This window comes from Nicotiana tabacum, chromosome 17 (assembly GCF_000715075.1).
Source record: "Nicotiana tabacum cultivar K326 chromosome 17, ASM71507v2, whole genome shotgun sequence".
NCBI lineage: Eukaryota > Viridiplantae > Streptophyta > Magnoliopsida > Solanales > Solanaceae > Nicotiana > Nicotiana tabacum.
The window spans coordinates 67,897,682-67,925,540 of NC_134096.1; the positions used below are offsets into that span (position 1 = coordinate 67,897,682).

A 27,859-nucleotide genomic window follows, 5' to 3' on the forward strand; every position below is an offset into this window, starting at 1 on the left:
TTATGGGACTAGTTTGTGTGATTGGACGGGGTCGCGGGGGCCTTGGGTGTATTTCGGGATGGTTTCGGATCATTTCGCGCTGTTTTGGAACTGTTGTGTTGGTGTCTGGTTTCCTCCTTCGCGAACGCAAAGGGAGTCCCGTGTTCGCGAAGAAGGACTTTGAGGCTGCTGAGATTTAGCCTTCGCGAACGCAGACAAGGCAATGCGAACGCGAAGAAGAAGGGGAGGGAGCTGGGCCTAAGGCTGTTTGGCCTACGCGAATGCAAAGATGGGAATGCGAACGTGAAGGGGCAGGGCAGCTGGCCTTCACGAACGCGATCAGGGGGTCGCGAACGCGAAGAGTGATTTCTGGGCAGCGAGTTGTTTTAAAACGGAATTTTGGCCATTTTTACTTTATTTTCGCCATGGGAGCCGGTCTTGGAGCGATTTTGGAGCTCCATCTTCATCATCTATGTCAAGGTAAGTGATTCTCACGTATTGCAAGTTAAATACTTAGATTATATATGGATTTAGACATGAAAATTTGTAGAAAATTGAGATTTTGAAGAAAAACCTATAAATTGGTATTTTTGGATTTTGACCACGAAATTGGATATGGAATTTAGAATAAATTATATATTTGACTTCGGGGTGTTATGGGTAAAGTTTATTTTTGAAAATTTTTGAAATCCGGGCACGTGGGCCCGAGGGTGATTTTATCGACTTTTCGAGCAGAGTTGGGAATTGTTGTAAATTGAATTATAATGAGTATTAGAGTATACATTTATGGATTTGCATATTTATTGACTAGTTTTGTAGCGATGGTCATTGGTTTGAGTTGTTGGAAAGGCTTTAGAGCCGGTTATGGAACTTCGGAGCGAGGTAAGTCTCCTTTCTAACCTTGTAAGAGAGAATTAACCCCATAGGTGAATCAAATTATTATATGCTTCTATTTGTGGGGGCTACGTACGCACGGGGTGACGAGAGTCCGTGCGTAGCTACTATTATACTTCTGTCCCGGTAGTCTAGGACCCATATCATGTTGTACTTGCGATGTTTGCGCCCTACTTGTTAATTTAACTGTTTAAAACATTTAGAAACTCGATAAAGGAATAGTAAAAAGGTTAAACTTCATTTACTTGATCGTTAAATGAGAATTTATAATTCTTGAAATATTTGCCTCTTAATAAATCTTGAATTGGTTGTTTAATATGTTTTTTCTTTTGTGGAGCGGGCCGAACGCCTCGGTAGCAGATAGATGCATCTATGATTCACGCCGTTCGACCATCGGCAGTGCACAATTTAAATATTTATGTTGGATCGGGCCATACGACCTCGACATGATTTGCGCATGATTGAATTGGTTGCTTTGGAATTTATAATAATTGATATTGCTTCATTGGCCTGAGATATAAAATGCTAAATGATGAAAATAAATTTTAAAATTTCCTATTAACAAAAGAATTGTTTACTTACTTCATGTTATTGAGTTTGCAACCGTTCTATACAATCCATGTCTAATTATATTATCGATATTTTATTGTTAATCCATAATAAGTGTCGGAGTCGACCCCTCATCACTACTTCTTCGGGGTTAGAATGGATACTTACTGGGTACGCATTGATTTACATACTCATACCCATTTTTTTATGCAGGTGCATTTATGTCTAGTGGCCCTATGGGTGCAGAGGCACGATTATTGCGGGGACTCAGGTGAGCTGCATTCCACGTTACGAGATCGTAGCACGCACAGAGTCTCCATCCAAGTTATTTTACATTTTCCCTGTCTAGTTTTGTATTCTAAACATATGTCGTATTTTATCATACTTCCTAGTTAATACTCATGCACTTGTGACACCGGGTTTTGGGGATGCTTTTGGGTTATTCTGTATTAAAGTTGTAAGGATATTGTCATTTACTCTGTAAATTTTATTTCTTACTATTTAATTGAAGAAAAATCATGATTTCAAAAATACTAGATGAGCAATGAAGTAAATCATTTAATTGTTGGCTTGCTTGACAGCAGTGTTAGGCGCCATCACGACCCTTAATGGATGTTGGGTCGTGACACCTCAAAAATCTGAAGCTTCGCCATGTCCTGCCTGATCACCCCTCCGCAATACTTCTTAGGTCGTCCTCTACCCCTTCTCGTGCCCTCCAAAGCTAGCCGCTCACACCTCCTTACCGGAGCATCTAGGCTTCTCCTTTGTACGTGTCTGAACCATTTGAGCCCTGCTTCCCGTATCTTGTCATCAATGGGAGTCACACCCACCTTCTCATGAATATCTTCATTCCTAATCTTATCCATCCTAGCGTGACTGCACATCCACCTCAACATCTTCATTTCTACTACTTTCATCTTCTGAATATGTGAGTTTTTAATATGCCAACACTCAACCCCATACATCATGGTCGGTCTAACCACCGCTTTGTAAAACTTACCTTTGAGTATCGGTGGCACTCTCTTATCACACAAGACTCCAGATGCTAACCTCCACTTCATCTACCCCACCCCAATACGGTGTGTGACATCCTCGTCAATCTCCCCTCCCCTCCCCTCTGTATAACCGACCCAAGGTACTTGAAACTGCCACTACTTGGTATGACCTGTGATTCAAGCCTCACTTCCACGCCAATATATGAGTTTCAAGCTTCAAGTCCATCAATGGTGGATTTGACTTTTTCAAGAAAAATAAAAAGACAAAAAGGGAAAAGATAAATTATGTCAAAGGACAAAACAAAATAAAGAAAAGAAGAGCCGAGGAAAATAAAATTTCTTTAAAAAAAAGTTTCTTGGCATACGTTGAAATAAAATTCAGTATTAGCTAATTTACTTTCTACATATGCTATTAAATGTGCGAGCATAAACATTGATGTATATCTTTTTAATAATAATAATAATATCCTTTTGTTTTCTCCAAACTCATATATTTTTTATAATATTCTATATTATTTAATAAATATTATATTATTTTTTAATTAGTATTATTATGATAAGATAATGAAAAATATTGAAAAAATGTGATGCATTTAAAAGATATAAAAAGGTGCATGAATGAATCTATGAGAACATGAGCTTTCATGCTAAACAATGGTAAAGTAAGAATGGGTAGAGCGAGTAAAATAATTGTACCGCATAGGTAAAAAATGTAAAAAAAATAAACATGGATAGATACGGGTAATTGTTTTGTCTTCTATCGGTGTATAGCATAATTTTCCCATATTAAAGCCCAGTACTCAAGCCCACTATATTTTTTCATACCCCTGACGTGTCCCAAGCTGTGTTGTAGTACAAGTTGACGTAGCATACTGTCTTAGATTTTTAAGTTTCAAGCAAGCAAGGGCCGCCATTAGGAATAGGGAAAGAGGAATTTTCTAGAACCCTAACAAAAATAGTAAGGTCATAAGTAACAGTGGACATGGATATGCAAAGCGAGTTCGATCGCCTTCTCTTCTTCGAGCACGCTCGTAAGACTGCCGAAACCACCTACGCTCAGAATCCACTCGATGCTGATGTGCGTATTTCTCCTTTTTATCTTCTCATTTCAAACTTATAATTTGCTACTATAGTTTTAAGGCATATATGTAGAGTTATGTTTATTTGTGTTCCACCAGTTGATTGTTTCTATACTTGTAAGTTATATGCTATATTGCCTGAATAAACTGAATCTATTGTTTCTGATATAACAACAAATGCAGAACTTAACGAGATGGGGAGGCGCGTTATTGGAATTATCACAGTTCCAGCCCGTTCCTGAATCAAAACAGATGATTTCTGGTATTGCACTACCTACTTGAATCTTTGGCTTTGATTAAACAGTGCTAAAATTTGGATTCTTATGGACTATCTCCTGCCGTCGATAAGTATATTTGCAGACGAATTTGGGCGGATAATTTTATTTATTTTATTCAAGACAATGTTTTACTTCGAAAAAAATGTTGTTTTTGCTTGCTGTTTATTCAAATCAATCTCTATTCCCATGCTTAAAGACAGAGCTGTTTTGGTACTTTGGGTTTTTAAAATTCTCTTTTTTCGTCCGTCTTTTTTGTTGCTTAATCGTCCAATCTTTTGTTGTTTAATTCGTGGTGTGAATTAACTCTGTAGAGGCAACCTCAAAGTTGGAGGAGGCATTGGAGGTTAATCCCGAAAAGCATGAAACTCTTTGGTGTTTGGGGAATGCACATACATCTCATGCGTTTTTAACTCCTGATATGGATGAGGCTAAGATTTACTTTGACAAAGCAACTCAGTGCTTTCAGCAGGCAGTTGATGCGGTATATATTTCTCAGCAGATATTCCAAGTGTATTTTGTGCTTACTGTTGCAATCACCTTAGCTTTTTGGTCCTCTGAATGCAGGATCCAGGAAATGACATTTACCGCAAGTCTTTGGAAGTTACCTCTAAGGTGAAGCTCTTGTTTTTTTATGGGGGGCTAACTTTCGATATGTTCTATCCTCTGCATCCTTATGTTTCGTTTAGGTATTTCAAATGAATGCTTGAGCAACTTAAAAGGCAGTTATTGTAAGACAGCCTTTCAACTTTGGGGTTGAGCCAAATGCAATAAGTGCAATTATCTTATAAAAGAAGAGTAGGCAATTTCCATCAAGATATATGTTATTCCTCATTGCGTGTGCTCATACAGCTATACATACTATATCTGTGGCGTTGCTAAGTGAACTGGTTATTGTACTAATTCTGTTCTTGGAGGTCCCTTATAAAGAAATTGTGTTTCTGGAGGTCTTTTTGACTTCCTATTCAGTTCCCACTTCTTTTACATTGCTAGGAATTCACAAAAGTAGCAACATCTAAGGAAAAATAATACGTAAGACCCTAAAATGAAGAAGGAATTTAGAAAAAGGAGAGGTGAAATAGAACTGAAGCAAAGATGCACTAAACACCATATAGCAAGTGACAGTATACTTCAGAATTTACCTATCCAACAGAAAAAAAGGAGAATCTCAAATCTGCAATTTTTTTTCGCTACATCTGTATTTATTTTATTCTGTTGTTATTCACATAATTATGAGGTGTGAGATTCCTTAGAAGGTTTCGTCGGAGTTTACTAGGCTGGCTGGGTATTTCTCTGGTTTCGGTGGTGATGAAGTGGATCCCACGGGTCCGGAAAACATTCAAATTTACTATATTAAAGATTTACTAAGGTTGCAAAGGAAAAGCTTTTCCCTGCTTTAGGCATCTTAATTTCTTTATACATTTAACATTCAGCATTTACTGTATTAAAGATTTATTAAGCTTTCAGAGGAATTTTTTTTTTCCCTCTCCAGGCATCTTAATTTGTAAGCTATACGGGAAGCATTATGGACCTGATTCAAATGGTCTGATGGCACTGAAAGCGCTACTATGATATAGATGCACATTAACATCCTTTTGGTTTTCCATTCAAAAAACATCCTTTTGATCTTCCATTCAGAAAACATCCTTTTGATCTTCCATTCAGAAAACATCCTTTTAATCTTTTGGCTTTTGTTTGTGGTCTCTGTTGAATCCTCTCTTCCTTATTTCTCCCCCGCTGGTATATTCCCCAAATCATTGGCAGACTGAATTGGGAAGTGCAAGGTAAAAGCTGGTTGAGGATGTTCCAATGGCAAAGCAATCCTTTGATGGAGATGTTTGCTCTGCATATAAGATTATGTGGGCATATAAATGTCGATTTATTGCAATGCGAATGGATTTTAATGTAATGAAGTTCAATATTAACTTTTATCGTCAAAATTATTGCACATACTAATGAGGTACTAAGATGACTACATTTTCCTACTTTCTGATTGCTTGGTTTTCGTTGAGCAAATGTTTGCTGGCATGGACCGGTACTTGCTTATAAAAGATGATTCACTTTTCTTCGTTTGCATGTATCTTCCTAATCCTTGTAGAGAATGGTGGTTTTTGGAGAGTTCTGAATAGATGAAGCTTTGCCTATCTAACAACCAGTTGGTTTCAACATTTTTTAGTCTGACCCTGTTTCCTGTTATGAAAAAAAAAACCAATACAGTTGGATTCTTTTATCGGGCTAAGAATTTAGAGAAGTGTAACTCTTAATTGAGTTGCATTTTGTCTTTGGTAAATAATGTTGGTGTGTGATTCTGTTTATTCAAAGCGAGCAAGCTTATCATAGATGTCCCGACTAGGTGTTGCTGCTTGTGGTAATTTTTGATTGTTTTTGTTTATCCTTTTTGCCAAGTTTGTGGTATTTTTACTCGTGAAATGTCTCGTCTTCTGGTTGGGAATCTCAATTATAATTCTTCTACGTTATGTTTAGGCTCCAGAGTTGCACATGGAAATCCACAAACAGGGTTCCATGCCACAAGCTATGGGACCAGAACCTTCAACATCGACAAGCACAAAGGTACACCCCCATCTCTTGATAGGAGCAATCTCTTATCCTTAGTTGCATTAATCGTACTGATTAATGCGTCTTGTTTTTCTTCATTTTAAATTTCTTCAAAGTCATGATTACTTTCCTTTCAGAGCCCTATTTTTCTCTTTCATTTTGTACGCCTTTTAAACATTTTACTTTACCCTCCATGATAATTAATTTGAAACATAAAAAGTCCTCTAAGATTGGTATTGAAGCTACGACTCTGCTGGTTTCATCAAATTTAGTTTCATTCTATCAAATTGTTGTTGCTTATTCACCATTATGTGTCTATTCTTGCATTGCAGAGTTCAAAAAAGAAGAAGAGCAGTGATCTCAAGTATGACATTTTTGGATGGGTAATACTTGCAGTTGGTATTGTTGCATGGGTGGGATTTGCAAAATCTAATATGCCGCCGCCACCTCCTCCACAATGAAGCCAGAATACAGCTTTACTGTCCAAGATACATGTTCAGAGTTTTTCATTTAGTTACTGAAATTAAGACTTTTGCTAGTGTAATAGATTAAATAAGAGCATTTTTTTTCTCTTGATATATTTCATGGAGTTCTGCTTTGACCTATGGTTTTAATTCATTACTATATTTTTATGCAAATTAATCTACTTGTCTTTCTTGGTTATAGTTTTAGCTAGATGTCGTCCCTGTAGTTGCCAACAAATGTCGCTTGACCACAATCCCTAGTTGCAAAGGACTTACTAGGAGTAACAAAGAAGGCAAGGGGGAAAAAGGATCAACATTGCTACAATCAATAAAGGTTGACAACCAAAATTTAACAATTTCAAGTTTAAAAAAATACAATTAAACTGAAATCACTTGCAACGCTAATATTTGTATTCACTCAACCATGGACAACTTCAACAGCAAAACCGGGCTATTGTGCCTTCTTTGTCGCTTGCTCTCCGCTAGAGGTGTTTTATTGATGATTATGCAGTGTCATGCCATGAAAATAGCGAGGGTGTTTTACTTTGAGGATAAATTATGTACGAGACCTTCCATACAGTTGAGCATACACAGCCTTTGTGCGATACACCAGAATCATGCTCAGAACAGCTGCAATAATGCATAGTCCCGACATTATCAAAGAAGTCAAGAAGAAGCAAATGGCACCTTCACACTTGAGAGGTTCATCCATGTTAAGAAAATTTGTCAAAACCGACGCCAAATTCAACTGTCCATCGTGGTGCTGTTGAGCTTGCTTTTCAGCTTCCATGTCATATATACTACTAGCAATAAGACCTGAGAATACTAATGAACCAGCTGGATTGGCAAGAGTGAGGAAATTGTACAATGCCCCAAAATTTTTTAAGCCAAACAATTCTGATGCAGCAGCTGGTACAATCGCCCAATGAGCTCCATAACCAAGTCCAACCAAAAGAGTACCAATGTACATTGCCCCAGGCCAACCCATAGCAAAGAAGAAATGGCCAAAGGCCATTATAACTTGGGCAACAGCCATAGCTGCATGTCTTGGATATGCATTATCCCTGTTTGTCAATAAGACAATGTTGTGTGAGAAAATTCTTAGAATTGAATTGAAACCATCAATGTATGAGCAGTGAATTTCATGTACCTGACAATTATTTCAGAAAAGTATCCACCCCCAATACGGCCAAGGAAATTCCATATGCTGATCAAGGAAACGAATACATGTGTGTTATTAGATCCTAAAGATTGGCTCATCTGTCCTAAGTTATCAATGACAGTTAAACCAGAACCAGAACCTAAAAGCAGTGAGAAAAACATAAGCCAAAAATCTGCCTTTTTTAAAGCCTGCATTAATGTAAAGTCCTCCCCCCTATGGGGACCCCTTCTTCTTTTGATCCTCACTGCTCCTTCAGCAGCTGCTTGGGCTAGTTTCACTTGTAGTTGGGCAATTCTTTTTTGCCTTTCTAAAGCCGGAAGCAAGTCTACTTCCTTTGGCTTCTCTTCTTCAACCTCACTAAATATAATTTCATGACCATCGTCGTGTTCAGAATTTTCAGGATCTTGTTTCTGTGACTCGGATAGTAGTAGTGCTTCTTCTGCTGGTACTCTTGGCTCTTGAGTGAAACTCAAGGAGATGGGAATCACAATAGGGATTATCAAGAGGATAAATAGAATAGCTGTGAAGATTATGACAACATTGTGGCTAACATCAATAAGGTCTTCAACAAGCATAACTCCCATTAAGTAAGAAGCCAAAAGGAGGCATATGCTGTAAATGAATGAAAAACTTAAACCATCGGAAGGCCTGACTTGTCTGTGGCCTCCAACAGGCCTGATTATAAACATGAGAGCGATAATTACCATTGCTGGTCCAACGGCAATCATAAATATAAGTGAAGCATGATCTGGGGAATGGATTACTGCATATATCTGAGTCAAAATAGCACCACCTAAGCCAGCAAATCCCTTAAGAATACCAACCACAGGACCACGGCTTTTGGGGAAGTTTTGCACACAAGAGACCAAGGCTGCTGTATTAAAGTATGTCTCACCGTTTGTTCCTACAAATATAAGAATGCACATCTGCAGAGAAATGGCTAAAATTAAGTCAGACGTTTGAGACAGGAACCATTGACGATTTAGCACTCTAGCAGATACCAATAAGTTATGCCAGTAAATGCCACGGATAAGAAATTACTCATTAAGATGGTCAGCAAATAAGGGACTTTGATCAACATCTTATAGAAGCAGAATGAGTATTGATCATATTGATATCCCAATGCAAAACAAAAATATCTTTGGTACTTTGCCTATATCACAAGCAAGTTGGAGTCGACTATATCAATTCTCACTTCTCACTGACTATGTCGCGCGACTTAAGCTCATTTGAGATCAATATTAACAAAATAAAAATAAAACGTACTAGAAGTTCTTTATATTTTCTACTGGAAATGAGAACATCTAGATGCAATTTATGTTAAGCACTTTTAGGAGATTGTTGATATGTCACATGGAATCTAATAAAAAAAGTAGAATAAGCACAAAACAAATGCTTGTTTAACATTTGCGATTTCTATTGTATGTATCAAATTCTGACCGTCAGATGAAGAGATAAGGCAAGTTGACGGTATTGATTCACAGATTAAAAAGCAGTCTACTTCAACCAAATATACTATTGCATCTCCCTTTTACAGACTTCCTCGAAATAAAAATATCAAACAAGAAAAAAGGAAAGTCAGAATTCTTGAAGTGCATCTGTATAGAGAAACATGTTCTTCGAAGCCACCTAAGCTGAAAGCTTTTTGGTTCGGCGAGAAAATTACAGATGAAGCAAAATGGATAAGTAGTACTCCTTAGATAATTGATGCAAAAGCAAACGCTTACTGAATGCAAGAATACCACACAAAAAGTTTGAATTTATTTGACACAGCAAATTTTTTGATTTAATAACCCCTGATTTAGTGACAACCCTATAAATTCAATGCATATCATGCAAGACAGATCACAATTGTCTTCCATTAACAAACATGGAATATATGCAACATCCAACTGATAGCAGAAAGTTACAAATGAAATGAGCGGACAAGGAAAAACAGCAAGATATCCTTTCCAAAGAAAAGAGCAGAAGGATACTCACAGCCCATAATGGCAAAGGTAAAGTTCGGCCAGTAACAATGAGCCAAACCCAACCATAACCAATAAAGTTCTGAATAGCACCAACAAGAAGTGCAGCCCATAAAGGCAAGATTTCACACAAAGTACCAGCCAAGAATCCAACACTATCACCCAAGTCCTTAGCCACACCCAATCGAGCAATCTGCTTCTGGTTATAATTCAGAGAGCTTTTAATTATAGGAGAAATGCTGCCGAAGAGATATCCAATGCCAGCAAATGTTTGAATCCACATTGCAACAACAAAAACCAGCCATCTGTTGTTGAAGAAGAAACCAAATCTTTCTTTCAAATGAGCCATCATTACTGGATATAATTGTGGCAATTAACAGCTTCAGAACTTCTCAAAGTTCAATCTTATTTTTTTTGGTTATGAACGAAGTTAATGGTCCTGTCTTTGTTTGGGGTGGAGGTGGGATACGTTACGTATGATTTCTCCGTTCAACTTCACCTTCTCTTATGTTTTTTTTAAAAGAGCAGAGCAGAGGAGCAGGGCATTAAGGTAGGACGAAGGTAAACTATAATGCTCGTTTCATATTACTCTAAAAAAAAATACTTTTAAACTTGTGGTGTGAAATGAATCACATATATTTTGTGTGGTTAAAAATAACGGGGAAAGAAATAATTCTTTTTTGTACGGACTAAAAAAAAATAGGATCGCATGAAATGAAACGGAGAGAGTATAAATTTATAATACTCTTGATTCTTGATGATGTTTTAATGGTGTTTGGAGAATAAAAACATGAAGAAAAGGGACCCGTTTTGATTTTAAAAAATAATACTACTCATCCATAGCGAGCCATAGGGGGCGGGAGATGGGGACGTAACACATTCATTATTTTAGACGCAATTTTCTATACTTAAATTAAAAACAAATTATATTAAATCGGAAAAAGCATTTAAAAAATCACTTTTACAATATCATAATTTTACCTTCCATTATACCTGGGTATCATTCATATTGTTGATGTTAACAAATTGACTTATATTTGCTCTTGGCTTTAACGAAATTTCAACCTAATGTATACTAGAAGAGAGTTTTAAATCAATAATCAATAGTTAAAAGTAGAGGGATAAATTAGATATTTTTTCGAAATATTTTGACAGGTAAAATTCATTCATTCCATGTTATAGCTCCATTAAAGTTAATGACCAATACAGAATAATTTACTAACGGTATGAAGGACTTCAAAATATAACAAGGAGTAAAATTAAAGTATTTTGTATCGTAAATAAAAAGATTGTTTGAATATAATACCATATATATAGCAGTAAATTAATTACAATTTTGGAGCCGTATCCAAATAACAGAAGGTATTGGTATGAATATATATATATATATATATATATATATGTCATAGTAGGAGATAACGACCGAATGGCCCTCAAATTTGTTGCGATAGAAGAAGAAAAACAAAGCACATACTGATGTTTATCGTGCTTTCCGTTCACGATGGAGATGGCCTGTAAATGCTATACTACAAAAAGCTAGTGTCCCACCTAAGGGTGGTAAGTGGGCCGTGCCCGGTCCTAAGTGGGCTTCGCGGGCCCTGTCCTAAGTGGGCCGGTCCTATGCGGTCCGGTCCTAAACGGTCCCGGGCTTCGCAGGCTTATTGCTGGAACCGGCTCGGGACCGGGACCACGAACTAACGGTCCCGGGTTAAGTGGGCCGGTTCCGGGCCTAAGTGGGCCTAAACGGACCCAAACGGGCCTAAACGGGCCCAACATAAACTTTCTATTTTTAATTTTTTTAATATAGAAGTTAGAGAAAAAAAAATAGTAATAAATTTAGAGAAAAAAAAAGTAATAAATATATATAATATATATAAGCTTATATATATACTATACTATACTATATATACATCTTAAGATATACTATATATACATAGTATACTAGATATATATATAGTATAGTATAGTAGATCTTAAGATATATATACATCTTAAGATATATAAGCTCTATATATATATATATATATATATATATATATATATATATATATATAGTAAGATGTATATATAGTATATCTTAAGATGTATACTATCGAATATGACTTATAAACTATGTATATATATATATATATTATAGTATATATATAGTATATTATAGTATATATATACATCTTAAGATATATATATATATATATATATATATATATATATATATATATATATATATATATATATACACACACACACACACACACTATACTATATATACATAGTATATTCGATATACTCGATATACATATATATATAAGCTTATATATATACTATACTATACTATATATACATCTTAAGATATATAAGCTATATTCGATTTATATACTATATATACATCTTAAGATATATATATATATATATATATATATATATATATATATATATATATATATATATATACACATACTATACTATATATACATAGTATATAAGTCATATTCGATAGTATACATCTTAAGATATACTATATATATATATCTTAAGATATATAGCTATATTCGATTTATATACTATATATACATCTTAAGATATATATATATATACACACACTATACTATATATACATAGTATATAAGTCATATTCGATAGTATACATCTTAAGATATATATAATATATATAGTAAGATGTATATATATTATAGTATAGTATAGTATATACTATATATACACTATATATACAACTTAAGACTCTGGAACTAAACCTGAGTACATTTAGTAACTATACAGACTCTGGAAAGTAGGTATTTCTACCTATAATTTTTCATAGTCGCAAAATGTCTATAATTCTGTAAATCTATATCTTTTTCCTATACAATTCTTCTATCCATTCCCTATTTCTTCTGCTTCCTTTCTTACTGCCATTTCTGTCATGTATAGTTTTGCATTCCTGCTGGATTTGTGTACAGATTGCTTCAGGTTTAGGAAGTCTTTGGTGCCATAGTGCTTCATTTCCTGCCTTCCATATATAATAGACCAATGCTGCTAGAACTGAGTTTACCAGATTCCTGCAGTTTTCACCTTTGACCCCTCTTGTTAATCTTCTCCACATTCCTTGTAGTGTAGTATTCTGGACTCCAATATTCAACCACTTTACCATAGCCTGCACACAAGCTCTAGAGAATTGACATTCAAAAAAGAGATGCTCAATCGTCTCAGGTGCATTATCACATATTGCACACATTGTATCTTGTGTAATCCCCATCTTCTGCAATCTCACTCTTGTTAATAATTGGCCATGTCCAGCCAGCCAACAAATAAAACTGTGCTTAGGAACATTTCCTTTACTCCATACCCACCTACTCCAAGGCCACTTTTCCATTCTTCCTAGTCTCCATAAGTAGCCACTTTTGATATTATAGTTGCCATTTTTTTATTAGCCACCCTTGGTCTACCTACCCCTGTGCAAATCTGTCTCTCACCGAGCATATTTTCTTCCAATACCAGCAGCAATCCTTAGGAGGCTTATATTGCACAAAGAGCAGCCTTTTAAGTAGATATGATCTATCCATTTCACCCATAGGTCATCTACCTTCCTAGCTATATTCCAGACATATTTACCTATTGCAGCCTCATTCCATAATATTCCATTAGTTATACCTAAGCCTCCCACTTCCTTTGGTCTACATACCAGATCCCATGCTATTAATGGTGCTCTGTTGCTCACCTCCTTCCCATCCCATAAGAAATTCCTGCATACTGTATTAATCTGTTTCATCACTGCCTTTGGTAGTAGGAATATAGATGCCCAATATGTGTGTACATGCATTAATACTGAGTTGATAAGCTGCACTCTTCCTGCATATGATAGGTGCTTTGATCCCCAAGTTTTAATTCTTGTTGTCATCCTATCTACTAACATTTCACTGTCTATATTGTTCAGTTTTTTGGTTGAGATTGGAACCCCCAGATACTTAAATGGTAGTTTACCCTTCTGGTACCCTGTTAGCTCACACAAATCCAGTAAGCTTTGTTGTTCCATATTAGCACTAAAAATATTAGATTTCCTAGCATTTGTGCAAAGTCCTGATGTGTCACGACCCAATTTCACCTATAAGTTGTGATGGCAACCACCACTATAGCTAGGCAAGCCAACTAATACATTAAACATATATCGATAAAATTTAAATTCAAAAAAAATAATAAGACACCAAATTCTACCAATGTGTATGCCAAGACCTGGTGTCACAAGTATATGAGCATCTAGTAGATTATACAAAACCTCAAATACTGTCTGAAATAAAAATAGACAGAATGAAAAAAAAAATACAAGGAGAGATACTGGTAGCTAGAGAACGGCTCAGAAAGACAGCTCACCACTATACCCCTGGATAACGTGGGTGTAAGACGATAGGTTTTCCACTAGTACTTGCCTCAGGTCCTGCACAAAAAGTGCAGCAAGTGTAGCATGAGTACGTAAACAACGTGTACCTAGTAAGTATCAAGCCTAATCTCGAAGTGGTAGAGACGAGATGACCGACTTTGACACTTACTAAGGGTCATCAATAATAAATGGAATAAATTATAATTATTCAAATCAGCATGATTCACAAAGTTAACAATAATTTATTCAATTAGTAGAAATAATAAAAACCCTTCAAATGCAACAATTTTAAATCTATTAATTAAATCATTCAATTTCAATAAAACTTACAATTTATCAAATAGCTTTACAAGCTGCAATTCAATTTCAATAAATTTCCAATTTATCAAATAGCTTACAAGCGCAATTCAATTTCAATAATTTCCAATTTATCAAATAGCTGTATAAGCTGCAATAAACTGTCCAAGTATCGTGTAATTAATATTATTAAGCACGATTTCTGCCGAGGTCGTACGACCCGATCCAGAGTTTCATGTACACTGCCGAGGGACGTGCGGCACGATCCATAGATGCATCTATCCTGCATAAGCGTTCGGCCCGCTCCACCAGAAAGGAGGACATTTTCTTATGTACCTCCGGAATGAGAGTATATTTATTATAAGATAAATTCAGGAGGAAAAATAATTTCTCTTAACAATTAATTAATTTAAATAGAAAATTTAAGCATATGAGATTTTCATCCTTTAATATTTTTATCTAACAATTCAAAATTCAAAAAATAAAATAAAAATAAAAATAAAATATATTTTAATTAAACAAGGAATACAATTTACACAAGTAATTCATGCTTTGAGTCCTAAACTACCCGGACTTTAGAATTAATAGTAGCTACACATGAACTCTCATCACCTCGTGCGTACGTAGCCCCCCACAATTAGCAACAATCATTTAATTTTAATCATCTATGGGGTAATTTCCCCCTCACAAGATTAGACAAGAGACTTACCTCGTCTTGCTCCAATTTAATCCACTAGTAAGTCTTTTCCTTGATTATCCAACTTCGATTAGCTCGAATCTAACCAAAATAATTCGATACAATCACTAAAATTTATAGGAATCAATTCTATAAGGAAATACTACATTTTCAATAAAAATTTCAAAATTAATTAAAAATTCGTTCGTGGGGCCTACATCTCGGAATTCGGCGAAAGTTATAAAATCCGATAATTCATTCAATTATGAGTCCAACCATACCAGTTTCACTCAAATCCGACTCCGAATCGATACCGAAATCTCAAAAATTTATTTCTATGAGATTTTAAAAATTTCCCAAATTTCAATATCAAAACACTAATTTATGGTGAAAATAATGATATACTTGTATATGTAGACCAAATCCGAGTTAGAATCACTTACCCCAATATTTTTCCCTTGAAAATCTATCCAAAGTCGCCTCTGCTCAAGCTCAAGTTCGTCAAAAATGGCAAATGGGACGAATTCCCTTGTCTTTTATAACTTACAGATCTGTCCAATCCGATCAGGGAGCTCAATCAGGGAGTCCGATCAGGGAGCTCGATCAGGGAGTCCGATCAAGGAGCTCGATCAGGGATTCCGATCAGGGAGCTCGATCAGGGAGTCCGATCAGGGAGCTCGATCAGGGAGTCCGGTCATGGGAGCTCGATCATGGGAGCTCGATTAGGGAGTCTGATTTTGGGAGTCCGATCATGGGCCTCGATCTTGGGCTCGATCACAACCCAGAATTTCCAGTAGAAGAGAAACATTGCAGCAGCTGTTTAAGTCATATTTTTGATCCGTTAACCATCCGAAACTCACCCGAGGTCCTCGGGACCTCAACCAAATATACCAACAAGTCCTAAAACATCATACGAACTTATTTGAAACCTCAAATCACATTAAACGGCGCTAAAACTACGAATTATGCTCCAATTCAAGCTTAATGAAACTTAAAATTTCCAACTTCTACATTCGAAATCGAAACCTATCAAATCAAGTCCGATTGACCTCAAATTTTGCACACAAGTCATAAATGACATAATGGAGCTATGAAAATTTTTGGAACTGTATTCCGACTCTGGTATCAAAAGGTCAACTCCCCGGTCAAACTTCCAAACTTAAATTCTTGTTTTAGCCATTTTAAGCCTAATTTCACTACGGACTTCCAAATAAAATTCCGATCACACTCCTAAGTCCAAAATTACCATACGAAGCTGTTGGAATCCGATCACTATTTGAACTTAAACTTTTAATTTTTCATCAAAATTCCATATCTCGGGCTAGGGACCTCGGAATTTGATTCCAGGCATACGCCCAAGTCCCAAATCACGATACGGACCTATCGGAACTATCAAAATACTGATCCGAGTCCGTTTGCTCCAAATGTTAACCAAAGTCAACTCAGTTGAGTTTTAAAGCTCTAATTCACATTTTAAATCCATTTTCACACAAAAACTTTCCGAAAAATTTTACGGACTGCGCACACAAGTCGAGTAATGATAAATAGTGCTTTTCAAGGTTTTAGAACACATAATTAATTATTAAGTTTAAATATGATATTTTGGGTCATCACATTCTCCACCTCTAAAACAAACGTTCGTCCTCGAACAAGTTTAGAATTATACCTGAAGTGCTGAATAAATGTGGATATCTGCTCCGCATGTTTTCCTCGGCCTCCCAAGTCGCTTCCTCGACTGGTTGGCCCCTCCACTGGACTTTTACTACAGAAATCCTCTTGGACCTCAACTGGAGAACTTGTTTATCAACAATGGCAACTGGCTCATCTTCATAACCCAAGATATTATCTAGCTGAACTGTGCCGAAATCTAACACGTATGATAGGTCGGCATGATACTTCCAGAGCATAGATACATGAAAAATCGGATGAACTCCCGATAGGCTGGGAGGCAATGCAAGCTCATAAGCAACCTCCCTAACTCGCCTCAACACCTCAAATGGGCCTATAAACCTTGGGCTCAACTTGCCCTTCTTCCCGAATCTCATGATTCCCTTCATCGGTGAAACCTTCAAGAGAACTTTTTCACCCATCATAAATGATAAATCTCGCGCTTTCTGATCCGCATAACTCTTCTGTCTGGACTGTGTTGTACGAAGTCGCTCCTGAATCAACTTTACCTTTTCCAAGGCATCTTTCACCAAATCGGTACCATATAACTTAGACTCACCGAGCTCAAACCATCCGATGAGCGAACGACATCGCCGACCATACAAAGCCTCAAATGGAGCCATCTCGATGCTGGATTGGTAACTGTTGTTATAAGCAAACTCGGCCAAAGGCAAAAAATGATCCCACTAATCTCCAAAGTCAATCACACATGCCCTGAGCATATCCTCCAAAATCTGAATTGTGCGCTCTGACTGCCCGTCGGTCTGCGGATGAAAAGCTGTGCTGAGCTCTACACGGGTCCCCAACTCACTCTGTACTGCTCTTCATAAATGTGAAGTAAACTGAGGGCCTCTATCCGATATGATAGAAATTGGCACACCGTGCAACCGAACTATCTCCTGAATATAAATTTGGGCCAACCTCTCTGAAGTATACGTAGTCACAACCGGAACGAAATGTGCTGACTTGGTCAACCTATCGACAATGACCCAAACTGTATCAAACTTCCGCAAGGTCCGCGGCAACCCAACTACAAAGTCCATAGTGATGCGTTCCCATTTCCACTCCGGTATAGTCATCTGCTGAAGTAGGCCACCTGGCCTCTGGTGCTCATATTTAACTTGCTGACAATTTAGACACCTAGCTACATGCTCAACAATGTCCTTTTTCATTCGCCGCCACCAATAATGCTGCCTCAAATCACGATACATTATCGTAGCACCTGGATGAATAGAATACCTGAAACTGTGTTCCTCCTCTAGGATCTTTTTTCTTAGTCCATCCACATTAGGAACACATAGACGACCCTAGAGTCGCAGAACACCATCCGCACCAATAGTAACTTCCTTGGCACCACCTCATAGTATTGTTTCTCGAAGAACCATCAAGTGTAGGTCATCATAGTGGCGAGCCTTGATCTTCTTAAATAGTGAAGATTGGGCCACAACACATTCAAGAACTCGGCTGGGCTATGAAATATCTAGCCTTACAAGTCTGTTAGCTAAGGACTAAATATCTGAAGCCAACGGCCTCTCCTCTGCTAAAATGAAAGCCGAACTACCCATACTCTCCGCCTTTCTACTCAAGGCGTCTGCACCCATATTTGCTTTGCCCGGATGATATATGATAGTAATATCATAATCTTTCAGTAACTCCAGCCATCTGCGCTGCCTCAAATTTAGGTCCCTCTGCTTGAACAAATGCTGCAAACTTCGATGATCAGTGTAAACTTCACAAGACACCCCATAAAGATAATGCCTCCAAATCTTAAGAGCGTGGAAAATTGCAGCTAACACCAAATCATGTACCGGATAATTCTTTTCGTGGGGCTTCAGCTGACGTGAAGCATATGCAATAACTCGCCTTTCCTACATCAATACACAACCCAAACCAATGTGTGAAGCGTCACAATACACTGTATACATCCCCGAACTGGAAGGAAACACTAATACTGGTGCTGTAGTCAATGATGTCTTGAGCTTCTGAAAGCTCACATCACAATCATCGGACCATCAGAACGGAGTACCCTTCTGGGTTAATTAGGTCAATGGTGCTGCAATAGATGAAAAACCTTCCACGAACCGACGATAATAACCTGCTAAACCCAGAAAACTCCTGATCTCAGTCGCCGAAGTGGGACAATGCCAATTATGAACTGCCTCAATCTTTTTGGGATCAACCTTAATGCCCTCGCCCGATATAATATACCCCAAAAATGCTACAGACTCTAACCAAAACTCACATTTAGAGAACTTAGCATATAGCTTTTGTTCCCGCAACATCTGAAATACCACTCTCATATGTTGCTCGTGCTCCTCCTTACTGCGCGAGTAGATCAAGATGTCATCAATGAATACAATGATAAACGAATCAATATATGGCCTGAATACCCTGTTACTCAAATCCATAAACGCTGTCGGGGCATTAGTTAATCCGAAGGACATCACCCGAAACTCATAATGACCATATCTAGTCTGAAAAGCAGTCTTCGGAACATCCGAATCCCGAATCTTTAACTGATGGTACCCCGACCTCAAGTCGATCTTAGAGAACACCCTAGCACCTTGCAACTGTAAAAGAGATCATCAATACGCGACAACGGGTACTTGTTCTTAATAGTGACTTTGTTCAATTGGCAATAATCAATACATATCCGCATTGTTCCATCCTTCTTCTTCACAAATAATACTAGTGCACCCCAAGGAGATACACTCGGTCTGACAAACCCTTTGGCTAGTAACTCCTCGAGTTGCTCCTTCAATTCTTTCAATTCTTTCAGAGCCATGCGATATGGTGGGATAAATATAGGCTGGGTATCTGGAGCCAAGACAATATAGAAGTTAATATCATGAGCAGGTGGCATACTTGGAAGATCTGAAGGAAATACATCGGAGAACTCCCGAACTACATGCACTGAATCAATAGCCGGAGTCTCTGCAGTAGTATCCCAAACATAGGCTAGATAAGCCAAACAACCCTTCTCAACCATGTGCTGAGCCTTTATAGAAAAAATAACTCGATTAAATAAACTAACAGACGAACCCTTCCACTCCAGCTTAGGCAACGCTAGAATAGCCAAGGTAACAGTCTTGGCATGACAATCTAGAATAGCATGATATGGAGATAACCAGTCCATGCTTAGAATAATTTCAAAATCGGTCATCTCAAGCAATAGGATATCTGCTCTAGTTTCATAACCACAGAATGTAATAATACAGGACCGGTAGATCCGGTTCACAATAACAGAATCGCCCACAGGAGTGGACACATAAACATGAGTACTCAAGGACTCACAAGAAACACCCAGGAATGGAGCAAATAGAGATGGCATATATGAATACGTGGATCCTGGATCAAATAATACTGAGGCATCCTTGTCGCAAATAGAAATAATACATGTACTCACAGCATCTGAGGCCTCTGCATCTGGTCTGGCCGAAAAAGCATAGAATCGAGCTGGAGCGCCAACTGGCTGGCCTCCACCTGGCTGACCTCCACATCTAGGACGACCTCTACCCACCTGTCCTCCACCTCTAGGTGGTTGAAAGGCTGATGGAGCAACTAGGGCAGTAATTATAGGCTGCTGACCCTGTTGCACTAGTCTACCCCGTAGCCTGGGGCAAAATCTCTGTATGTGACTGGGATCCCTACACTCGTAACAACTTTGCGGTGCAATAATCCGCTGACTAGAAGTCTGGCCCTGGAGACCTGAATACCTACTGAAAGAACCCTGAATAGCTGGTGGGCGATAAGAACTCTCTGGTATAGCACTGAAATAAGGTCGTACTGGAGCAACTCGAGGAAGCGGTGGTGTTGGATATGGGGGTCTGCTGGACTGCCCTCTCACGAACTAACCTCTACCCCCAGACGGAGCACCTCTGAACTCTTCAGAATACCTGAACCTTCTATTTCTCATACCCTGCTCTCAGCTCCGCTGACGTACACCCTCAATCCTGCGGGCTATCTCTACGACTAGCTCATAAGAAGTACGCATCTCAACCTCTCGAGCCATAATGGCCTGAATGTCAGTATGTAAACCCGCAACAAACCTCCGCACTCTCTCCGCCTCAATAGAGAGTATCATAAGTGCATGGCGAGATAACTCAGAAAACCTCGCCTCATAATCAGCCACTAACATCTGACCCTGCTGGAGCTGCTCAAACTAAAACCGCAACTCTTCCCTATGGGAGGGTGAAATATACCTGTCCAGGAAGATACGGGTGAACCTGTCCCAAGTCATGGGAGAAGAATCTGCTGGTCTACCAAGAACATAAGACTGCCACCATCTACGGGCTATGCCCTTTAGCTGAAAAGTAGCAAAGTCTACCCCATGAGACTCCAATATCCTCATGTTGTACAGTCTATCCTTGCACCGATCAATGAAATCCTGGGGATCCTCATGTCGCTCACCCCCAAAAATAGGAGGATGTAGTCTAGTCCATCTGTCCAATAGTTTCTGCGGATCATCGGCTATAGCTGGCCTGGGCTCAGGTGTAGCTGCTGCCACTGGCTGGACTCCACCCATGGGTAGTGCACCCTGGGTCTGATATACAGCAGTTGCCTGTCCATGAGCCTGCACGGTAGGGGTCTGTGCTCCCCCGCCCACCTGATATGTGGCTGGGTCTGCCAGAAATAAACCGACTTGAGTCATATTGTCCATGAACCGCAACATACGACCCATGACATCCTGCAATCCCGGTGCAGATATGAAATCCACCGGAACTGGCTCTGCCACAGGCACCTCACGCTGCTCCTCAATAATGGGATTCTCTACTGGACCCACTGGCGGCATAACTGGAACAGTCCTGGGACATCCTCTCCCTCTACCACGTGCTGGAGCCCTCCCTCGGCCTCTAGAAATTGGGGGAGTAGTCCTGGCCTCGAACCTCATTAGAGCGCGTTCTCACCATCTGTGAGAGAATAAAAGAAGGATATTTAGTACTACATTAATTGCACGATGGAATATGAAGAAAGGTAGTTTCCTAACACCCTATAGCCTCTCGAAGATAAGTACATACGTCTTCGTACCGATCCGCAAGAATCTATTAGGTCTGCTCATAACTTGCGAGACCTACGTGAACCTAGTGCTCTCATACCATGTTGTCACGACTCAATTTCACCTATAGATCATGATGGCGCCCAACACTATAGTTAGGCAAGCCAACTAATAAATTAAACATATATTGATAAAATTTAAATCCAAGAAAAATAATAAGACACCGAATTCTACCAATGTGTGTGCCAAGACCTGATGTCACAAGTGTATGAGCATCTAGTAGATTATACAAAACTCCAAATACTGTCTGAAATGAAAATAGATAAAATGAAAGAAAAATACAAGGAGAGACACTGGTAGCTACAGAACGGCTCAGAAAGACAGCTCACCAATATGCCCCTGGATAACGTGGGTGTAAGATGATAGGTTTTCCACTAGTACTTGCCTCAGGTCCTGCACAAAAAGTGCAGCAAGTGTAGCATGAGTACGTAAACAACGTGTATCTAGTAAGTATCAAGCCTAATCTCGAAGTGGTAGAGACGAGATGACCGACTTTGACACTCACTAAGGGTCATCAATAATAAATAGAATAAATTATAATTATTCAAATCAACATGATTCACAAAGTTAACAATAATTTATTCAATTAGTAGAAATAATAAAAACCCTTCAAATGCAACAATTTTAAATCTATTAATTAAATCATTCAATTTCAATAAAACTTATAATTTATCAAATAGCTTTACAAGCTACAATTCAATTTCAATAAATTTCTAATTTATCAAATAGCTTACAAGCGCAATTCAATTTCAATAATTTCCAATTTATCAAATAGCTGTACAAGCTGTAATAAACTGTCCAAGTATCGTGTAATTAATATTATTAAGCACGATTTCTGCCGAGGTCGTACGACCCGATCCAGAGTTTCGTGTACACTGCCGAGGGACGTGCGGTATGATCCATAGATGCATCTATCCTGTATAGGCGTTCGGCCCGCTCCACCAGAAAGGAGGACATTTTCTTATGTACCTCCGGAATGAGAGTATATTTATTATAAGATAAATTCAGGAGGAAGAACAATTTCTCTTAATAATTAATTAATTTAAATAGAAAATTTAAGCATATGAGATTTCCATCCTTTAATATCTTCTCTTGCTCCAATTTAATCCACTAGAAGGTCCTTTTCTCGATTATACAACTTTGATTGGCTCGAATCTAACCAAAATTAATTCGATACAATCACTAAAATTTACTAGTAAATGCATTCTATAAGAAAATATTATATTTTTCAATAAAAATCTTATTTTTAAAACTCAAATCCAAACGATCTAATTAAGAATGGAGGGATCGAATTGGAATCCTACCACACCCCTCGTAGTTGGAACTCTTTTAACATATACTCTGTTACTACTCTTTTTCTAATTTATTCCTTTTTTAATTTTTGTTTTGGTGAAGAAACAATATTATTAATCATCCCAACAAAACCTGAGTACATTTAGTAACTATACAGACTATGGAAACTAGGTATTTCTACCTATAATTTTCCATAGTCGCAAAATGTCTATAATTCTGTAAATCTATATCTTTTTCCTATACAACTCTTCTATCCATTCCCTATCTCTTCTGCTTCCTTTCTTACTGCCATTTCTGTCATGTCTAGTTTTGCATTCCTGCTGGATTTGTGTACATATTGCTCCAGGTTTAGGAAGTCTTTGGTGCCATAGTGCTTCATTTCCTGCCTTCCATATATAATAGACCAATGCTGCTAGAACTGAGTTTACCAGATTCCTGCAGTTTTCTCCTTTGACCCCTCTTGTTAATCTTCTCCACATTCCTTGTAGTGTAGTATTCTGGACTCCAATATTCAACCACTTTACCATAGCCTGCACACAAGCTCTAGAGAATTGACATTCAAAAAAGAGATGCTCAATCGTCTCAGGTGCATTATCACATATTGCACACATTGTATCTTGTGTAACCCCCATCTTCTGCAATCTCACTCTTGTTAATAATCGGCCATGTCTAGCCAGCCAACAAATAAAACTGTGCTTAGGAACATTTCCTTTACTCCATACCCACTTACTCCAAGGCCACTTTTCCATTCTTCCTAGTCTCCAAAAGTAGCCACTTTTGATATTATAGTTGCCATTTTTTATTAGCCACCCTTGGTCTACCTACCCCTGTGCAAACCTGTCTCTCACCGAGCATATTTTCTTCCAATACCAGTAGCAATCCTTAGGAGGCTTATATTGCCACAAAGAGCAGTCTTTTAAGTAGATATGATCTATCTATTTCACCCATATGTCATCTGCCTTCCTAGCTATATTCCAGACATATTTACCTATTGCAGCCTCATTCCATAATACTCCATTAGTGATACCTAAGCCTCCCACTTCCTTTGTTCTACATACCAGATCCCATGCTATTAATGATGCTCTGTTGCTCACCTCCTTCCCATCCCATAAGAAATTCCTGCATACTGTATTAATCTGTTTCATCACTGCCTTTGGTAGTAGGAATATAGATGCCCAATATGTGTGTACATGCATTAATACTGAGTTGATAAGCTGCACTCTTCCTGTATATGATAGGTGCTTTGATCCCCAAGTTTTAATTCTTGTTGTCATCCTGTCTACTAACGTTTCACAGTCTATATTGTTCAGTTTTTTGGTTGAGATTGGAACCCCCAGATACTTAAATGGTAGTTTACCCTTCTGGTACCCTGTTAGCTCACACAAATCCAGTAAGCTTTGTTGTTCCATATTAGCACTAAAAATATTAGATTTCCCAGCATTTGTGCAAAGTCCTGATGTGTCACGACCCAATTTCACCTATAGGTCGTGATGGCGACCACCACTATAGCTAGGCAAGCCAACTAATACATTAAATATATATCGATAAAATTTAAATCCAAGAAAAATAATAAGACACCAAATTCTACCAATGTGTATGCCAAGACCTGGTGTCACAAGTATATGAGCATCTAGTAGATTATACAAAACCTCAAATATTGTCTGAAATATAAATAGACAGAATAAAAGAAAAATACAAGGAGAGATACTGGTAGCTACAGAACGGCTCAGAAAGACAGCTCACCACTATACCCCTGGATAACGTGGGTGTAAGACGATAGGTTTCCCACTAGTACTTGCCTCAGGTCCTGCATAAAAAGTGCAGCAAGTATAGCATGAGTACGTAAACAACGTGTACCTAGTAAGTATCAAGCCTAATCTCGAAGTGGTAGAGACGAGATGACCGACTTTGACACTCACTAAGGGTCATCAATAATAAATGGAATAAATTATAATTATTCAAATCAACATGATTCACAGAGTTAACAATAATTTATTCAATTAGCAGAAATAATAAAAATCCTTCAAATGCAACAATTTCCAATCTATTAATTAAATCCTTCAATTTCAATAAAACTTCCAATTTATCAAATAGCTTTACAAGCTGCAATTCAATTTCAATAAATTTTCAATTTATCAAATAGCTTACAAGGTGCAATTTAATTTCAATAAATTTTTAATTTACTCAAATAGCTTTACAAACTGCAACAAACTGTCCAAGTATCGTATAATTATTATTATTAAGCACGATTTCTGCCGAGGTCGTACGGCCCGATCCAGAGTTTCATGTACACTGCCGAGGGACATGCGACATGATCCATAGATGCATTTATCCTGCCGAGGCGTTCAGCCCGCTCCACAAGAAAGGAGGACATTTTCTTATGTACCTCCGGAATGAGAGTATATTTATTATAAGATAAATTCAGGAGGAAGAACAATTTCTCTTAACAATTAATTAATTTAAACAGAAAATTTAAGCATATGAGATTTTCATCCTTTAATATTTTTATCTAACAATTCACAATATATATATATATATATCAAATAATATTAATTAAACAAGGAATACAATTTGCACAAGTAATTCATGCTTTGAGTCCTAAACTACCCGGACTTTAGCATTAATAGTAGCTACGCACGGACTCTCGTCACCTCGTGCGTACGTAGCCCCCCACAATTAGCAGCAATTATTTAATTTTAATCACCTATGGGGTAATTTCTCCCTCACAAGATTAGACAAGAGACTTATCTCATCTTGCTCCAATTTAATCCACTAGTAGGCCTTTTCCTCGACTATCCAACTTCGATTGGCTTGAATCTAACCAAAATAATTCGATACAATCACTAAAATTTATAGGAATCAATTCAATAAGGAAATACTATATTTTCAATAAAAATCCCAAAATTAATTAAAAATTCGTCCGTGGGGCCCACGTCTCGGAATTCGATGAAAGTTACGAAATCCGATAACCCATTCAATTACGAGTCCAACCATACCAGTTTCACTCAAATCCGACTCCGAATAGATAACGAAATCTCGAAAATTCGTTTCTATGAGATTTCAAAAATTTTCCAAATTTCAATCTCAAAACACTAATTTATGGTGAAAACAATGATATACTTGTATATGTAGACCAAATCTGAGTTAGAATCACTTACCCCAATATTTTTTTCTTGTAAATCTGTCCAAAGTCGCCTCTGCTCAAGCTCAAGTTCGTCAAAAATGGCAAATGGGACGAATGTCCCTGTCTTTTATAACTTACAGATCTGTTCAGTCCGATCAGGAAGCTCGATCAGGGAGTTCGATCAGGGAGCTCGATCAGAGAGCTCGATCAGGGAGTCTGATCAGGGAGCTCGATCTGGGAGTCCGATTATGGGAGCTCGATCAGGGAGTCCGATTTTGGGAGTCCGATCATGGGCCTCGATCTTGGGCTCGATCACAGCCCAGAATTTCCAGCAGAAGAGAAACATTACAGGAGTTGTTTAAGTCCAATTTTTGATCTGTTAACCATCCGAAACTCACCCGAGACCCTCAGGACCTCAACCAAATATACCAACAATTCCTAAAATATCATACGAACTTATTTGAAACCTCAAATCACATTAAACGACGCTAAATCCACGAATTATGCTCCAATTCAAGCTTAATGAAACTTAAAGTTTCCAACTTCTACATTTGAAGTCGAAACCTATCAAATCAAGTCCGATTGATCTTAAATTTTGCACACAAGTCATAAATAACATAACGGAGCTATGGAAATTTTCAGAACTGTATTCCGACTCCGGTATCAAAAGGTCAACTTCCCGGTCAAACTTCCAAACTTAAATTCTTGTTTTAGCCATTTTAAGTCTAATATCACTAAGGACTTCCAAATAAATTTATGATCACGCTCCTAAGTGCAAAATCATCATACAGAGCTGTTGTAATCATAAAAATTCTATTTGAGGGTTGTTTGCACATAATTCGACATCCGGTCACTATTTGAACTTTAACTTTTAATTTTTCATCAAAATTCCATATCTCGGGCTAGGGACCTCAAAATTTAATTCCGGGCATACGCCCATGTCTCAAATCACAATATGGACCTACCGGAACTGTCAAAATACTGATCCGAGTCTGTTTGCTCAAAATGTTGACCAAAGTCAACTCAGTTGAGTTTTAAAGCTCTAATTCACATTTTAAATCCATTTTCACATAAAAATTTTCCGAAAAATTTTACGGACTGCGCACGCAAGTCCAGTAATGATAAATAGTGCTTTTTGATATCTTAGAACACAAAATTAATTATTAAGTTTAAAGATGACATTTTGGGTCATCACATGATGCCTTTGAAAATGTCTGAAGTCCTCTAAGCATTAGCAATGCTGACTGATATGTTCCCTTACAAAACAGTAGAACATCATCAGCAAAGCACAAATGATTCAACTGCAGCCTTTTGCACTTAGTGTGGAATTCAAATCCTGGCATACTTGCTACTCTCCTCATTATTCTAGAGAAATACTCCATGCATATGACAAACAACAATGGTGATATAGGGTCCCCCTGCCTCAATCCCCTTTTGCCGTGAATATTGCCAT

At 37.8% G+C, this 27,859-nt stretch overlaps 4 protein-coding genes across 4 annotated transcripts; 1 reads left to right on the plus strand and 3 right to left on the minus strand.

The window, feature by feature from the left end:
* The first annotated feature begins 3,266 nt into the window (after positions 1-3,266).
* LOC107764083 (mitochondrial import receptor subunit TOM20) lies at positions 3,267-6,965 on the plus strand. Its single transcript, XM_016582608.2, has 6 exons — positions 3,267-3,495; positions 3,680-3,758; positions 4,086-4,255; positions 4,339-4,386; positions 6,256-6,342; positions 6,660-6,965. Exons 1-6 carry the CDS (start codon positions 3,400-3,402, stop codon positions 6,786-6,788), a joined length of 609 nt encoding a protein of 202 aa, XP_016438094.1. The 5' UTR covers positions 3,267-3,399; the 3' UTR covers positions 6,789-6,965.
* A 124-nt stretch (positions 6,966-7,089) lies between these two features.
* Positions 7,090-10,690, minus strand: LOC107764082 (protein NUCLEAR FUSION DEFECTIVE 4-like). The gene is made up of 3 exons (XM_016582607.2): positions 9,934-10,690; positions 7,942-8,879; positions 7,090-7,855 (listed from the first exon to the last, which is right to left on the minus strand). The coding sequence occupies exons 1-3, from the start codon at positions 10,270-10,272 to the stop codon at positions 7,348-7,350; spliced, it is 1,785 nt and encodes a 594-aa protein (XP_016438093.2). The 5' UTR covers positions 10,273-10,690; the 3' UTR covers positions 7,090-7,347.
* Positions 10,691-12,765: 2,075 nt separating this feature from the next.
* On the minus strand, positions 12,766-13,290 carry LOC107777067 (uncharacterized). The gene has a single exon (XM_016597038.1). It carries the CDS (start codon positions 13,288-13,290, stop codon positions 12,766-12,768), a length of 525 nt encoding a protein of 174 aa, XP_016452524.1.
* A 10,216-nt stretch (positions 13,291-23,506) lies between these two features.
* Positions 23,507-24,031, minus strand: LOC142171912 (uncharacterized). The gene has a single exon (XM_075235633.1). The coding sequence runs from the start codon at positions 24,029-24,031 to the stop codon at positions 23,507-23,509; it is 525 nt and encodes a 174-aa protein (XP_075091734.1).
* Between the last annotated feature and the right edge of the window lie 3,828 nt (positions 24,032-27,859).